General features: G+C 32.7%; 1 protein-coding gene across 2 annotated transcripts in view; it reads right to left on the bottom strand.

The window, feature by feature from the left end:
• LOC149491036 (glutamine synthetase 2, cytoplasmic-like) overlaps positions 1 to 16787 on the bottom strand; it is a 36837-nt gene that overhangs the window by 7838 nt on the left and 12212 nt on the right. For both annotated transcript variants that reach the window (XM_089696364.1, XM_089696354.1), the window contains exons 2-3: positions 10434 to 10481; positions 8904 to 9101 (exon numbers count right to left, since the gene is read on the bottom strand). In XM_089696364.1, coding sequence (XP_089552490.1) covers positions 8904 to 9101; positions 10434 to 10458 — 223 coding nt within the window. In that variant the 5' untranslated portion in view covers positions 10459 to 10481. The remainder of the gene's footprint in view (positions 1 to 8903; positions 9102 to 10433; positions 10482 to 16787) is intronic.

Below are 16787 nucleotides of genomic sequence, written 5' to 3' on the forward strand. Positions count from 1 at the left end.
TTAATTTTCAACAAACTTCTAAAAATGAGGTTCTCAATTCGACTGGGTTTGTTACCTCAGAACTTTCGACGGGGCCTCATTTTGACACTTTTTTATATGAAACCTGGTGCATTACAATTGCCTAATGATCTTATATTACCTACATACTTAGGTATTGAAAATTTGTGAGGATGAATGGATAGATGTATGTTTGTTCCTATTTCACGTAAAACCACTCAACGAATTATGATGATAAATAGCATGTAATGTAGGATAATCATTTAACACAAATGAGCTATAGAAATACTTGCGTTTACGCGGGTGAAACCGAGCAGAACAGTTAGTATTAAATAAATAAAATAAAATAAGTACGTTCGAACTTAATGCAAGCATTCAATAATTAACGCGTAAAGATATGCTAATAAATTAGTGACACACGTCTTCAACACATAATATGATGGATATGCGTGTAATGTCACTTTGACAGCTCCCCAGAACAAAAACGATAAGAAAAAGTTATTGTTTGTAAACACTCCAAAACAAATGTTTACAATATTTGCCTAAAATACAATTTTTCATGCAAGTGCAAAGGGGATCAATGTTGCAATAACTCTCAATCTTTTTGCCCTCCTCGCTTTAAACTGACACAAGTCACAAACTGCACAGGCTAAAAAAATCTAAAACCTCCAGTAATTGTCGTTTGATGCAATGCGGCACGTGTACCTAGTAGCTAGTAGCTACAGGCGACTTAAGCATAGCAATCACTTTACAGCGGCGGATAAAGTGCTGAATAAATTTGTGTTACTTCATTAGTTAATTATAAATCTTTAAAAAACGCAACAAGCTGGAAATAAATTTCGAAATTTATTAGTGTTAATTATTAACTATACTTGCACTAAAAAGATCTTTTTAAGTGGCTACATTTTATTTCTCAAATATTGTAAGATATCAAAAAGATTTTATTCCCTTCTCAACTTGCTGTTAATGGGTAATAAAGCAGTGCCTATCGGTCAATTAGGGAAAGCTGGCATGTTCACAGTACTCACACTTATGCAATTTCACTTACAGTATGTTCAAAAATAAATGCGACTCTAGTTTCATTTTAGACTTGAATTGTAAAATGGGTGCGTTGTAGATATATACAGGGTGTCCCAAAAAGTAGTGATGAACGGAAGCTGGGAGGTAGAGGACCTAGAGGGCTATCCGAATCACCCCCATGTATGTTATGCGATTTTTCGTATTTTCGGAGTTATGACTCTTTTTTCAATTTTTCACCTATCGCCGAGTACGATGATATTTTCACTCATGGTGACATCAATTATTGCGGAAGATGCTTGATTTTTTTTGTGTGCTACGCTGAAAGATAGGCCAATTCAGTATGGTAATATTTACTATCGTTAGATCTTTGAATGGAATAAAAAAAAGGATGAAATGCCAAGAAAGGTAAAATTTCCCGGTATGTTCACCACTTCAAGGGCCCGTAAAAAAATAAAATCACATAAAAAATGTTTTCCGTTTGGCTTTTAAAAACTTGCTCTATCTATCAGGTAGCTACCCTGAAAATTTCATTTTATTATTCAGAAGGCTTCAATCGAAAAATTGAAATCTAAATGTGGTAAGTGCAAAAATTTTATTAACATGATGATCATTAAAACCAATAAATAGGTGTTTAATTACCAGATTTTTTTAAAATGACCCCGCTGTTGCTCAGTGCAAGTGCGACATCACCGTAAAAAGTTGTCTTTTAAATGTCTGAATTAGGGCATGCACCCGGGTTTACCCGGTTCCGAAAAACCCGGGTAAACCCGGGTTTTTTGATGATCTTGAGAACCGGGTCTGAATAGTATGAAACCCGGTTCTCCCGGTTCCGACCAAAATATTAAAATATGAAGTATTATTTATATTTTGCTGCATTATTTTAACAAATTTATTGTATCTGGCAACGTCAGACTCACGTGCATCGCGAATTTTCGCGCCACGCCTCAAGCGTGGCTCTGATTGGTTGTCTAACCTTAGATGCTATAAGTTTCATAAGGTTGTATTACCAAAAAAAAAAAATTAGGCTTCGAAAATGACAAAAATTAGGCTACAGAAATATTTTTATTAGATTTGTCGTGAATTTGAAAAGCTGTTGATTTTACTGTTTCATATAATGATCCAGTCATGTTTTTTTTTTGGTATCAAGCTGAAATTTATATCGAATACTCAAGTCTTCGGTCCCTTTTATGTGAAAAAGTCAAACTAAAAACACAAGCCAACGCATCAAAAGATACAGCCGTAAATGCTGAAAATTTTCGCAAATTTCGACATCCGCATGGGACTCAAAACCTACAGCTGGGTACTTTTCATGAACACAGAGCCTTTAAATTTGGTAAAAGTAACGTCTTATAACACAGATAAAGGAAAAATTGCTAGAAACATACATTTTAAAGTTACATTAAAAAAATTGGTTTGTTTAGAGCCCTTGGAGCACGAGTCCGACTCGCACTTGGCCGGTTTTTTACTTTACAGTTTGCAGTTAAAGAATAAGGCTTAAGTTTATTTTATGTGCTTTTATGATATAAAGGGACTTTACAAGACTGATAAATAAAGAGAAGTATTGAAATTTTGTTTCTTTATTAATTTAATAAAATAAGACACAAGCCGCGTAAAATAAAAGGCCCATCAGGTACTTTTACAGTTACTTTTGTTTAATTTCATATTTTTTCCGAAGTATTATAAAAGAACCGGGTAACCCGGTTCTACCCGGTTCTGAGCTCGATTTGGAACCGGGTTTCAGAAACTTGGAACCGGACTCGGTTCTGCATGCCCTAGTCTGAATGCCCTTTTATCATTTTTAATGGTTTCTTCTGCTACTATGAATTTCCGGGTTATTTCGTCCAAATTGTAGCAGTCTCTCGTCTTTGTAGTATCCCCACGGAAAAAAATCAATATGGTTTATATCCGGAGACCGTTCAGGCCAGGCTAAAGGGTAAAGATACCCTGAAAGATGGATTGGTCGTTGCAGCCTGCGCATGCGCCGGTGACGCTTGCCTTAAAACCTGGCCTCCACGGTCCCTCGACCTAAACCCAATTGATTTGTTTCAATGGGGATACTAAATAGACCTCGGCTACTTGAGAGAATGCCACAATTTGGACGAAATAGCCCGGAAATTCATAGTAACAGAAGAAACCATTTAAAATTATAAAAGGGCATAAAGACATTTAATAGACAACTTTTTACGGTGATGTCGCACTTGCATTGAGCAACAGCGGGGTTATTTAAAAAAAAATTCTGGTAACTAAACACCTATTTATTGGTTTTAATGATCATCATGTTAATAAAATTTTTGCACTTACCACATTTAGATTTCAATTTTTCGATTGAAGCCTTCTGAATAATAAAATGAAATTTTCAGGGTAGCTACCCGATAGATAGAGCAAGTTTTTAAAAGCCAAACGGAAAACTTTTCTTATGTGATTTTATTTTTTTATGGGCCCTTGAAATTGTGAACATACTGGGTAATTTTATCTTTCTTGGCATTTAATTCTTTTTTTTATTCCATTCGAAGATCTAACGATAGTAAGTGTTACCATACTGAATTGGCCTATCTTTCAGCTTAGCACACAAAAAAAAATCAAGCATCTAGCGCAATAGTTGACGTCACCATGAGTGAAAATATTATCGTACTCGGCGATAGGTGAAAAATTGAAAAAAGAGTCATAACTCCGAAACTACGAAAAATCGCATAACACACATGGGGGTGATTCGGATAGCCCTCTAGGTCCTCTACCTCCTGGCTTCAGTTCATCCATACTTCTTGGGACACCCTGTATATGCAAATCTAATTACTTATGAAAGCTCTCATAATTTACCTGTAAAATTATAATTTAAAAGTAAATCAATTGATGAAGTTAATTATTTATTCTAATAATAATCAATTGGATAAAAGTATTAATAATCATTCAATTATCAAATAATAGATAATTAAATTCCTGACTTTGGTCGAGTAAAGATATCTAAGAAATATTATATTTGTAGTAAGTACGTAATACCTACCAATACGCGCTAACAAATATGTGTTACATGTTTATTGTATAATTTTCACACTATTGGTTTTAAACTCAAACTCAAACATTTATACAATTAGACTTCTTCTAGAAGCACTTTTGAATCGTCATAACAGTTTAACAGTTTTAACATTTACCACCAATTCAGAAAGCAGTATCTATAGAGAAGAAGAAGAATCTATTTAATCATAATCGTAATCTTCTACTTCACTGTATCTTTCATCGCTCGAAGAACTCGATGTTTCGTTGTCGGAATTTCTTAATGTTATTATAAATGAGTCAGTGTAATTATCTACTTTTGGTTCTAATTGAATATATTTTTCCTCATGTTCTCGCGTCTTTCTCCAAACGTCACTAAACATATCCAGACTAATAGCATTTGCTTCCTTTCTAAATAATTCTTCCACAGTTTTCAAGTTAAAGTTCATATTTTGTGATGCTGCTTTCCCTTTAATTATGCCCCATAGTAACTCTATTGGGTTGAGTTCTGGATGGTATGGTGGAAGGCGCAATACACTATGTCCATGATCTTTGAGGATTGCATCAAGTAGGTAAAAATTGTGTATAGTTTGGCTTATTTTTTTTTTAATAATGTGATAACTCTGATTATTAATTAGTAATTTCATTTTTGAAAAAAAAATGCCGATTTTAGTTAAAATTTATATTTTTCTAAAAAGATCCTTATCATCCAAATTTCCACCTTGGTGAGAAAAATTGACATTTCTAATGAAAATGAACCAAAAATTAAATGATTTTATTAAATACTGTAAAATAGTCTATAATTCTTCCATTTACTGTATCACAAAATTCTTCATAGATTTTTAGATATTCGTACTACACCAATTACATCACCCTGTATTTATAAACAATTGCAAAATATGACACATACATAGGCCGGGAGATACTGACACAAAATTTCGGGTCATTTGTAACAGAATGGCGGTTCTACAGAGGTCTTTTTCCGCGGTATGGCGACCATTTGGAATCGTCCGAAAAGTATGGCATGGCGATTTTAGTAAATGGCTGCACGACGATGGTTACCTGTGCAAAAGTGAGCCCGGTACAAATGGTTGAATTGTTTTTTTTAAATCAACGCATTCACGTCGGTATGGCGGACTGTAAGTCACATCGTAACTGTATGGCATGACACTACCGCCTACATCTTTTTTAAGGGCTATCGGTAAATTCTAAAATTTTTGTGTTACAAATCGTTGGACTTTCGCTATTTATCCGACGAGTGTGACTAACGCCCACGCGACTTGTCCACCGGTACCAGCGTTCTGACCATCATTTTTATTTTTGTCATTGCGTACTAAGACCCCTCTAGACCGCCATCCTGTTACAAATGACCCGAAATTTTGTGTCAGTATCTCCCGGCCTAACACGTGCAATGTGTAAATGTGTTGACGTTCCAGCTCTTCTTAATATACCTGTACTTTGATGTGAATTCCATCAAATAAATGTCAATAGTAACTAAGTATAAAATGGAATAATTTCCGAATACACTCTGGCGAGCGGTACAAAATTATATTCGAAGGTCTTGGATTACCAGAATCATAGCAAGCGTAAATATTTCAAGAGCCATCATGATTTCTGGCCAGTACCAGCCGATGATTACGGTCTGGTTGGCAATTAGACATACCGTAAAACCGTTCCATTTATTTATTCAATGCACACTGCAATACGACACTGTATGCAGATCTCTTATTATCCTTTAAGCCTTTATTAGATATTGGAGCAGTACTGCACTAGATCGCGTTCGCAGTTGATTGCAATCGGCCTGTTATTACGCTTTGCAACGCCATGAAGTGAGAAACAATGTCTTTTTATTTGTATAAAAAGTAAGGCTTCGCTTATTTTCTAGGTAGGTAGTAAAAGGTGCAATTAAAAGAAGAATATTTACTTAATAATATAAACGCGTAAGCGGATTGTGGAAAATTATACTTAATAAATTCAATATGATTATCAGTGTCAGCTTAAACCGGTGCATGTTCATGTAGACGACTAATGAAGTTTTAGAGTTAAACCAGAATTTATCATAATATTTAGATATGATAACAAGTTGTTAAATGTTCACTTTGAGGTCAATGCTACTTTAATCACGACATTTTTGTCATAGATTGAGAGATGTTTATATATTAGGTACACACACAATATTATTTACTTACTCAAATGCCACGCACTATAGGCAATTATTAAATCGATAGCAAATAGCGGTATTCAGCTTTTTAAGTGGTTTATAAATAGGTATCTTCGTGTATTAACTGATAGGTAATATTCAGGCTATATAACGATTACTTTTTGATAGTAAATAGTGATGATAACATTCATAGATTTTGATAAAATCACACGGAGTATTTGATAAATTCACCGCTTGTAGATATCGTTCCTGGTGGTCTATTTGAAACTTTTTGACAAATATTTATGTATATTATCCCTAATTATCTTTTATGATAGGTATATTACACAGTAAGCTGTGATTCATTCATATAATAAATATCTCGTTTAATAGTGAAAGGTTTTTAAAAATAGGATAGCCCCAGTTTCTCCTAGAAAAGAAAAAAACGTCGCTGAACGTTAACGCTTTAAAAATAAGACAAAGGAAAATCGAAATGATACTGTAAAAGAAGTGTCTCGAGCACACGGGCTCAAATTATTCATTCGTCGAGAGAGACACGTTAGCGGCAAAACCAATATCCGCTGCACAATGGTGAGTGCTACAGGGAGGGATTTTACACTTTATAGCCAATTTACATGAGAAAACTCATATAAGATACATGAAAGAGAAAGTTTATCATTGACTATTTACAGTCTGTATCTTACTAATATAACTTATATTACGTCTTACTAATATTATAAAGCTGAAGAGTTTGTTTTTTTGTTTGAACGTGCTAATCTCAGGAACTACTGGGCCGATTTGAAAAATTATTTCGGTGTTAGATAGCCCATTTATCGAGGAAGGATATAGACTATATATCATCACGCTAAGACCAATAGGAGCTGAGCAATGCGGGTAAACCCGAGAGCAAAGCTAGTATTGGGAATAAAAGTAAACGGATCCATGAACCCTACACTATTTTTATAAACTAAAAATCGATTTATATTTTCCAGCACTTCACATAATTGGTGGTGATAGTATGAAAAATCCTCAAATAAATAGCCTCAAAAATGCGAAAGTTATTAAATTTAAATTTTATTCAGGACACAGGGAATACAGAATACTGAACCAATGCATCGAGCCAATTTGCATATGCATACTGAAGCCTCGAAACGCGAAAATGTTCGGTGCAAAAAGCAAAAGAACCTTTGTTGTGAATTAATTATACCTACACTACAGTACTCTGGGTATGCAGGTGCCATTTTATTAGCGATGGTATTCTAACTCTTTTATGTAACATGTTAAATTAGAGAAAAGTCTTTTCTATTTTATCTATGTACCTAGTACCTATATAATGTCATGTTTCATAAATATATACTAATTATTATTATTTATTATATATGGAATATGAAAATCCATGGAGCGTTGTCGCGTAAGAACCACAGGGCAGTTCTTTGGAATATTATGATATATTATGTGAAATTAAATTGTAATAATGACATGATTTTAAAAGAGCAACTATGGAGTTTTTGCCGTTTCTTCTCAATATATCCGACTGCTTTCCGAATCGGTGGTAAATGTTAAAATATGTTATGACGATTCAAAAGTGCTTCTAGAAGAAGTCTAATTGAATAAATAATTGATTGAGTTTGAGTTTGAAAAATTAGAATAAGTAATCTGTACTTTGCTAGCCTGAGAAGCTTAATTTGACTTCGCACAGAACCACTTGTTTATCTTGGTTGAAACTTGAAATCACCGAGGAGGCGTTATTTGTAACCACAATATTATGTGGTATAGTTATTTTCTCGTATGATCGAATGGAAAACAACTAAACATTTGTCATTGAATACAATAAGTACAATGAATAGTTATTGTAAAGGTATAAATGCATACGTTAAATAAGTTTTTACTTGTGGGTGTATGTACTTAACAATATTGCGTTGAAAACAGGTATAAGTAGTTAGCGAAGTTGTTAATATGGAACACGATACGTGAACTTCGGTGAAGCGGTACCTACTTATATTGATTGAACTTGCTAATTATTTTCTATTGTCACAAAAAATATAAGTACTTATCATTAATAATAATCTTTATTTTTCTAGCAAACCATATTTCATTCATTCATTCATTCATTCATTCATATTGATAACACTTTCAATTCTTTTATAAACAATACGTTACACGTTCATATAGTTTTAATAAATAGTAGACCGCAATGCTACATAATTATAGTGCCACAAACTTATCTGACCCGGTGACAGTGTCACTGATGTCGCTTTCTTTTTATATAAACAAAATATTCCGTATGAAAAATCTGTGAAAATGTGACATTTCAAAATGGCGGCACGTAGTTCCAGTTTTTGCCACCGGGTCAGATAAGTTTGTGGCACTGTAATTATTTCATAAAGTATGTGCCAGTGCTAGAGAGTACAATATATTATAATATAATTGATCGATCGCCCATCGCTCTACAGCTGAGAAGTTAGCCAACCGCCACTAATTGACACGTTTATCCGAAAACCACGAAACCGCTGATGGAATGACCGGGGGTTTAGGCTTTGATTCAGTTTTTCTTTATTCTAACAAAGAAAATTTACGTTTCGTCAGTTACATTTAACTCCTGAAGAATTCAAATAGTCGGATCCTATCCTGCTTTTGAACGGATATTTGTTTCGACGGATTCGAATTTATCTCCGCTTGCATTTTGCAAAAAAAAAACATCATACCGAACCTAGGTATTAAATATTCTTTTTAATTAAAACTGTTGTCTACATACCTTTAGGCTGCTTCGGGATGATGTTAATGGTGCGATCCTTGCACCTCAAGTGTTCTCCCGTTCCATCGATCCAAATGTAGGTGGCGATGATCTTATCAGCCGCTATGGGCAGGTCCTGGTACCGACTGAGGAGGGTCTTGGAGAGTACCGCGTTGGGAGAGTTCGTTAGAACTGGCCCCGACAGGATTTTTGGGTTATCTGTGGACGGATAGTGAAAACTTATTGGTTTGCTTTTGTTTTTTTTTATCGAAGGTGGTATATGTCAGATACCGTGGTTTTAACATTGGTAGAGATAGAACGTTAAATCTTATAATTTTCAATATGAATATAAATAATGAACTTGGTAGATTAAAACAAATGAAACAACAAAACTTTCTTTTCAATATTATAGAGTGGACACAAATAAATGTATTATCTAACAAGCATATACATAATTTCCTTTGTGAAAATATACTTGTGTCTTGTACATTTTTATAAGAATAAGGCATACAGTTCGTCGGACATCCTGGTCTGAACAAAGAAACTTTATCTCAAAAGACCGCACGCGACTTCTAAAAGGAAAAACATAATTATTTATAACTAGTTTCTAACGCTTTTGTGTGTTTTAAAATAAACAATTTGCGTTCTAATAGAGGTTATCTGTGAGATAACTCGATGTCATTGTGTCAAACGAGAATAAATTATGTTGCAACATTTAAAGCTAATTATAATGTGTTTCAATTAAATAGATCATCTCAAATGTTAATTACCTATATGATTTGTGTATAAAACAGTTATGACATTAATTAAATATTAAACAAGCTGCCCTGGCAGGGATTGTTCTGCCCCATTGCCCCTTTTTTCGTGTTTTCCCTCCATAAGAACCTTCCTTGTGCCTTAACAAAAACGTTAAAAAGTCGAGTTTTACGCTTAGAAACACATGTGGCGATTCATTTGCATTACATAGATAGAATAGATATTCCTTGTCTATGTTCATTGACTATATTATTATTTACCTTTGCGGCGATCTATCACTTTTGACATCGAAATGTCAAAACACATCATTTTGTAAGAGGTTAGGGCGTATTCAGAAAGAAAGCTTGAAACTTATAAGCGCTTATCGGCGCTTGTCATGTTCATATATTTTCCTGCGCGGGTTACCAGCACTGACAATAAAATATATGAACATGACAAGCGCCGATAAGCGCTTATAAGTTTCAAGCTTTCTTTCTGAATACGCCCTTAGTGACCCAGGTTCGTTGTATGAAATTCCACTCGCATTTAATTCTCTGAGTAGTTGGTATGCGGGAAAATGTATTTTACTATAATTTTGCACATCTATTAAATTACTTGCAATTTTTATGACACAAAAATTTCGCGACGGTTCGAATATAATGTCAATTGAAGATAAGTAATTTCCAGATTATGTCAAAATGACATTGACTTAATCTAGGTTCAATATTCAAATTTTTAAGACGAACGAAGTTTTTGGTTGTTTTAGATTTAATATCGTTTTCTATTTTTTTTTAATAATTATTAAAGAATACTCACGCTCTATTTTTGCAGCATCCGCCATTGTTATTATTTACTATAATTGACCTGTAACAACAAAAAATAAAAATTAGTTATTCACAAATTAATAAATCTAGTTATTCACAAAGAGATAAATATATAAATAAAAAAATATATACAATTAAAAATCGATTTTAATGCATTATGTTTTTTTTAAACAAACAAACTTGTGTTACTTGAGTCAATGTATTAAAATCTACAAATTATGAAACAGGTAAATAATAACATAATGTTATAAACTAAGTAAATAAATGATTTTCAAAATATAGACAATGAACAACTTATATTATTTAATCAAATGTATGGTTTGCCTTGACATTTGTATAAATAAAACATAATATTGCCATAATGGGCAAAATTATTCGGTATAAGACGCATATATATTTAGCAATTCATAAATTTTAGTTTATGTAATGTAATCTGACTTTGTTGTACGCTTATTAAAAATTTAATTAGTAATTATTATGGTATCATGAAGCACGGCTTTTAAAATACTACATATTTCTATTTATTTTTCTGTTCACGATAGTGTTAGAATATTTTATTAAATATTGCGTTAAAAAATACCTTAACGTCTAAATATTTTACGTAAAATCTTACTTTTTGATGAAGTTTGATGGTATTCCATACGAATTTAATCTTTATTTTTAGTTTGCAATTATATCGTTTTCATATCCGGCTATATAGGTAAATAGATATAGACGGTTTATTTATAACGATCCCTACATACCGTTCCACATAATATTTAATAAAAAATCGTCTTTAATTTTAATTGAATTATGAATTATGTATTATGAATTCTATCCAAAGGTTGCCTGGCAGAGATCGCTTAAAAGCCATAAGGCCGCCTATTTCACATGGTTTACCTAATATGTTTCTCTCTTTTCTTTTTTCTTTTCTTCTTCTGTATGTGTGTGTTAAATAAAGTATTTCGTACCTATTGTATTGTATTATGTAACACCCACAGGTAATCGAGATGTTAATAATGTCCGTGTATAACGAGCACAATGTTGTGATTTGGCATTGACACAAAGTATGTTTTACGGCATTTTGTTGGCTGTGGTCACGTTATTTAACCGAAACAAGTAATAGTTTAAGCGCGGAAAGTGGCATAGATAAAAAAGAAAAAAATAATAAGTTAGCCAGTATCCAAACAATCCCGTGTGAGATTCATGTAAGCCCTAAAGGATTAAATTTAAACGTGGCAATTTTAGCCTTATAAATTGGGTTATGAAGTTTGAGAATATTGCAATACTTACTATTTAGATATACTAGTCTAGATATATTATAATGGATACCTATAGAGATATAATTTCATGTAATTGCGTTTTAGAAGGAATGTGATCTTCCTTTTCGTTTTGTCCAGTGAACGATATATCAACGTGTTAAATAAAAAAAATATTTGTTTGTAAATAAATAGAATCCTTGACACCGAACATGATGAATAAATTGGCACGAAAATGTTAAATTAAATCTTTAAATATATATTTAGTGCCAAAATTTTATAGATTCCAAAGAACGTGATTTATAAATTAGAATGTCAATCATGTGTATTATAATTTCTATATTATATTGTGAAGATTGAAGGCGACTTCGGAATAATTGAATTTAATAGTCGTACATTCATATAATAAACTGAATTTTGAAATATCGACCAGACTATCTGAATCGATTCTATAATGTATGTATATTGAATACCTTACCAGTTTTTATTGACCTATAATTTTATAATTATATGTAGATAATATAATTTAGCTATTTGTAGGGCGATAATATAGTAGCCTTTAATTGGGTTGAACACCGCCCGCGATACCTAGTATTGCTGACTAGGGTGTTCGGTGGTCATTACACCGAACACCTATTTTCGGTTAATATTACGAAGAATTAATATAAAATTAAATTAAAATACAAAGGAAATTAAAAAGACGAAAATATTATCTCTCGTACATAGTTAAAAGAAGAATATATTTTTGGTGATAATAACTAAAATTTATGACTTCAATGATTGAAAATCTGGTTTAAAACATATCCAGCTATAGAAAAATCTGTTTCTTAAAATCATCACAAACGACATGTATTCACATATCTCTATCTCGGAGTTTAAACTTATACTATACTATACACTCAATATATAAACTATAAGACCAACAATCACTACAAACATGGATTAAAGATTTTCGACAATGACGGGAAGTTTGAGGAAGTCCTTGACATAGAAGCTCGTGTTGAAGAAATCGATTGGCAAAGTGCCCACCGAAATACTACGCGTGACTGTTCTACGTAATATTTTTGTCTACATTCGTGTGTAAACAAAGAATGGAATATTTCGAATAATTGGTTCACGTTCAAATATAATGACAAATTAGTATCTGATAAGCGAGCGGTTTCGTTTATTACACACGTTATTACATTCATCGTCCTTGTACTCTAACAAAACGGTAAACATTACGCCTAAGGACATAGGTAAGGTACAATTCGGTAATTACTTTTTTAATTAGAACATTAATGTTAAGCGATTTGATATGCCACTTTCAAAATGAGGACGGTTCTCGATTCGTTTGTTTTTGTTCTAACTTACAGAGATCGCGTGCACGTTCAGAGTTCCTTGCCAATTAGGGTTGGCTGGAAGAGATTGCTTTCGAGCAATAGGCCGCCTTTTCGTACGTATGTGCATTGTGAATTTTATTATTATATCAAATTGTTGTATTTTTTGTCTCTATACTGATATATAGACGCACAATAAAGAATAAATAAATAAAGAGCCAAACCAAACGTCAGTTGATATGATAATTCTAAAAGGAATGATAGAGATTATCGGAATAAACCGCACCGAGTATGGAATGAGGCCAATACTAACATATTAGTAACCACAGAACTATATCTGTGTTAGTAACTGCTCAAATAGCCGCACGCATTTAGAATTATCCAACGCTTCACCAAACATCTAGACATATTTAAACAGATGATGTTGTATGAGTATCTTGAGATATTTGAATTTAAAAAAAACAATCAATTTTTTTAGACAAACAACCAAAATTCCATGCAGTATCGCATGACAACAAAAGTAGGTAAAAAGACACAAAGCACCGATTAAAAAACAATATCTATTAAGTAACTTTTTATACGTAATATTTTAATCAATAAAAACTACATACACGCGCACGCTACAAAGTTATTTCAGTAACACAAAAGCAATATAAAATAATCAAGTGTAGGTTTTTAATTAGCCACAGTTTCACAGTGGGTACTTTATCTCTCGACTTGACCTATTTATATACTCGTAGATCCTTGATATATTGTTGTGAACGGGTTATCAGCAGATAACTCATTAGGTACCTATCAATAAACACGTTTGTAGCCTTGACACATCCGATTTTAGTGCGTCAATGACATTACTGAAACGTAGTAGAATCGAATTTAAGTGATATAAAAGAAAAAATGTTGTTAATCACGAATCAGTTACAGGACATAAATACTTAGATAAAGTATCCAGACAAATTTTCCAGCACAGATTAATAATATCACTACAGACTCGTTAAAATGCAGATAATATAAAATTAATCGTGATTGGTGAATGGTTACAAATTGCCGCGTAATCTTGTATGAAGCGTTCTGCAGCACTAGTTAATTATTAAATGTTCGACTTTACCGATAATTGCAGGTGTGAATTTATAACTGTATTGGAAAGCTTCGAGCTTAATACTAGAAGGCGGTATGCCTATATTTTCTACCTTTGTAGTTAGATATTGAGTATGACTGAGCGTATTCTGAAATCAAGTTTACTCCAAGAATTTAACTAAATTGTGATTAAACACTAACAACCGCGCATTTAAAATTTCCGAATAAAACTATAACAACAGTTGACTATTTCGGAAAAATAACCGATTAAATAGGCTCTGTACTAGCGTGATACATAAAAGTCGCCTGTAATCATTTGCGACTTATCTAAATCTGCAAAATTGCATCAATTAGAGCAAATTTTTGAATTATAATAGGAGGAACTGGAGCACATCGTAAATCCTGCTGAATTTTGCATCACAAATTTTAAATACATTCACACCACGTTGACATTTGACATTTGAAACACAGTATAGTCACCAAAGTACTTTTGCACGACGCCGGTAAGTGAATTATTCATGTTTCAACTCCATAATTATTCATCTCACAGATAATTCATGTGGAAATTAATAAACAACGACACCATACTTGCCTTGAATGTAAAACCAACTTAAAAGAGATAACTAAGGTGTTCAATGTTCCTGGGCTAAAATTTGCACATGATAACTAATAGAAATATTAAAGATTAAAGAATATAATTTTAAGTGGTAAAGATTTTTCGAATGTTATGCTTTCCGATGTTAAAAAAAAAATAATTTTGTAAGAGACAACATAACCTACCTACCAATAATTTTGATATTATTCTTTATTTAATAAAAGTATCTAAACAAGAGTTGGAAAGCCAAGGTAATCATGAGATAATACGCCGTATTCAGCACACATCGTTGACGATCTTAGCTACATTATAATTAATTTATTTGCATTTAACGCGGCCTCGGCCAAGGATTTTATAACTATCCACGCGTGAACTGGTTTTAAACGGTTTTAAGCTTATAGAGCTTCCTTAATACGCAAAAGGACAAATTGGATTTATTGTTGAATACAAACAATAGAGCAGTGTCGTGAGAACCAGCAGTGCCTATATCAAACCGTACAATTTGTTGTACAATATTCAAGCCTGGCTACGGACTGTCCCAACATTGAAGTAAATACTAGAATAAACACGCAAACGACCCCCTATAGTACGATTTCCTTGCACAACAATATGCATAAATAAGCATGTACCGATAGCAAATACAGTCCTATTATTCAATCCTTTTCCGGAAGCCCGGGAATAAAATTTATTTGTAAAATGACGACTAAAAAGTGATTCGAAAGAAGTACGCTTCCTTTGAACTCGGATGAATAAATGTACGAGTCTAAACGAACTGCCACCTCTATTTAATTGGCACTATATATTAAATACGGTGGTTACGACTTACGAGTACTACTACTAATAGTATTTCAACCTGGGCTTATCTGTTAAAACTCCATGATTCTTATCAAGGTGAACTAGACTTTGTTTACTGAATTGTTTGTGTAAGTTTTTAAGAAGACATTCTTATCTCGGTATAAACCTCATAGCATGTTATAAGAAATCAATCACCTTGATTAGGTAATAAGTACTATGTCATGATCAATCAACTGTTTAAATAATGTATTACCATTCTGGCGACCTCATTAGGAGAGTTTATATTATCCAATATTTTTTTTGTGTTTCTGTTTTAGAGTTTACTGCTGTCACTCAGTTAAGAATATTAAAATAGAATATGTTAATTATTATAAAAAAAATATAGTTCACAGTTTTTAAACATTGTCGGTTTGGATGTTTATAATTTCTAAGCTACAAAAGGGATAATTTTGAAACCTCTATGAAATATTAACTTTTATTAGATACTAGGGAAACATAAAATATTGGGTTGGGTATCTATCTAGTTTCGATTGCCCATAAACAATATAAATTAATTCGTATACGAGTAAATAATTAAACAAATTTTAAATTATTTATAGAAGAGTTCGTTTTGTCGCCGAAATTGTCAAAAAAAAAATCCTGTTTTTTCTGTATCCTTCGATTTCAATATAATTATGGCTACATACCTATCCTTTACTTTAAAAATAAAACGTTATCAAAAGGAAATTAGGATCAACGCCATCCAAAATATTATGGTTTTCGTGTGCTTCATCCTATCTTGTTTCAGGCAAGGCCAAATAAAATTAAGCTAATGGCTATCCATTACCCTAATTTGAAAGGTTGGTTTTAGTGCAGGCACCTACCTATTGGGATAGAATTGTTGATTTAAGGTATAACAGCAGAAGGTTTGTTTTTATTTTGTAGAGACATAGGTACATTAATTGTTTTACCTTATTTTTTATCAATTACTTTGTCTGATTGATCTGAGAAATATATAGGTATCTTATATAAAATTTATATATCTTCGCTGTTCAGTTGGAAAACATAACAAATACATGTAAGCGACGAGTGCATTATTCAAAGCACTGCACTGCTGAAACGGTGAATGAAAACATTGAACTCAATTTACGTAAATACCTCATGTTTATACGCCAGTGTATCAGAACAAAGGCGAAGACTTGATGTAAATGAAAAAATCCAAAAACACGGCGTGATTTCCGACAAAGAGCTGAACGAACATCGCATCGACCCGAAATAAAGAGGATGATATACAAAAACGGAACAATCCGTCTCGGGTTGGAGTATATAATATGTACCTACAGGCA

Source organism: Colias philodice, chromosome 1 (genome assembly GCF_061535455.1).
Source record: "Colias philodice isolate Cphi_HAF_F1 chromosome 1, ilColPhil1 Martin Lab GWU primary, whole genome shotgun sequence".
Taxonomy (NCBI): Eukaryota; Metazoa; Arthropoda; class Insecta; order Lepidoptera; family Pieridae; genus Colias; species Colias philodice.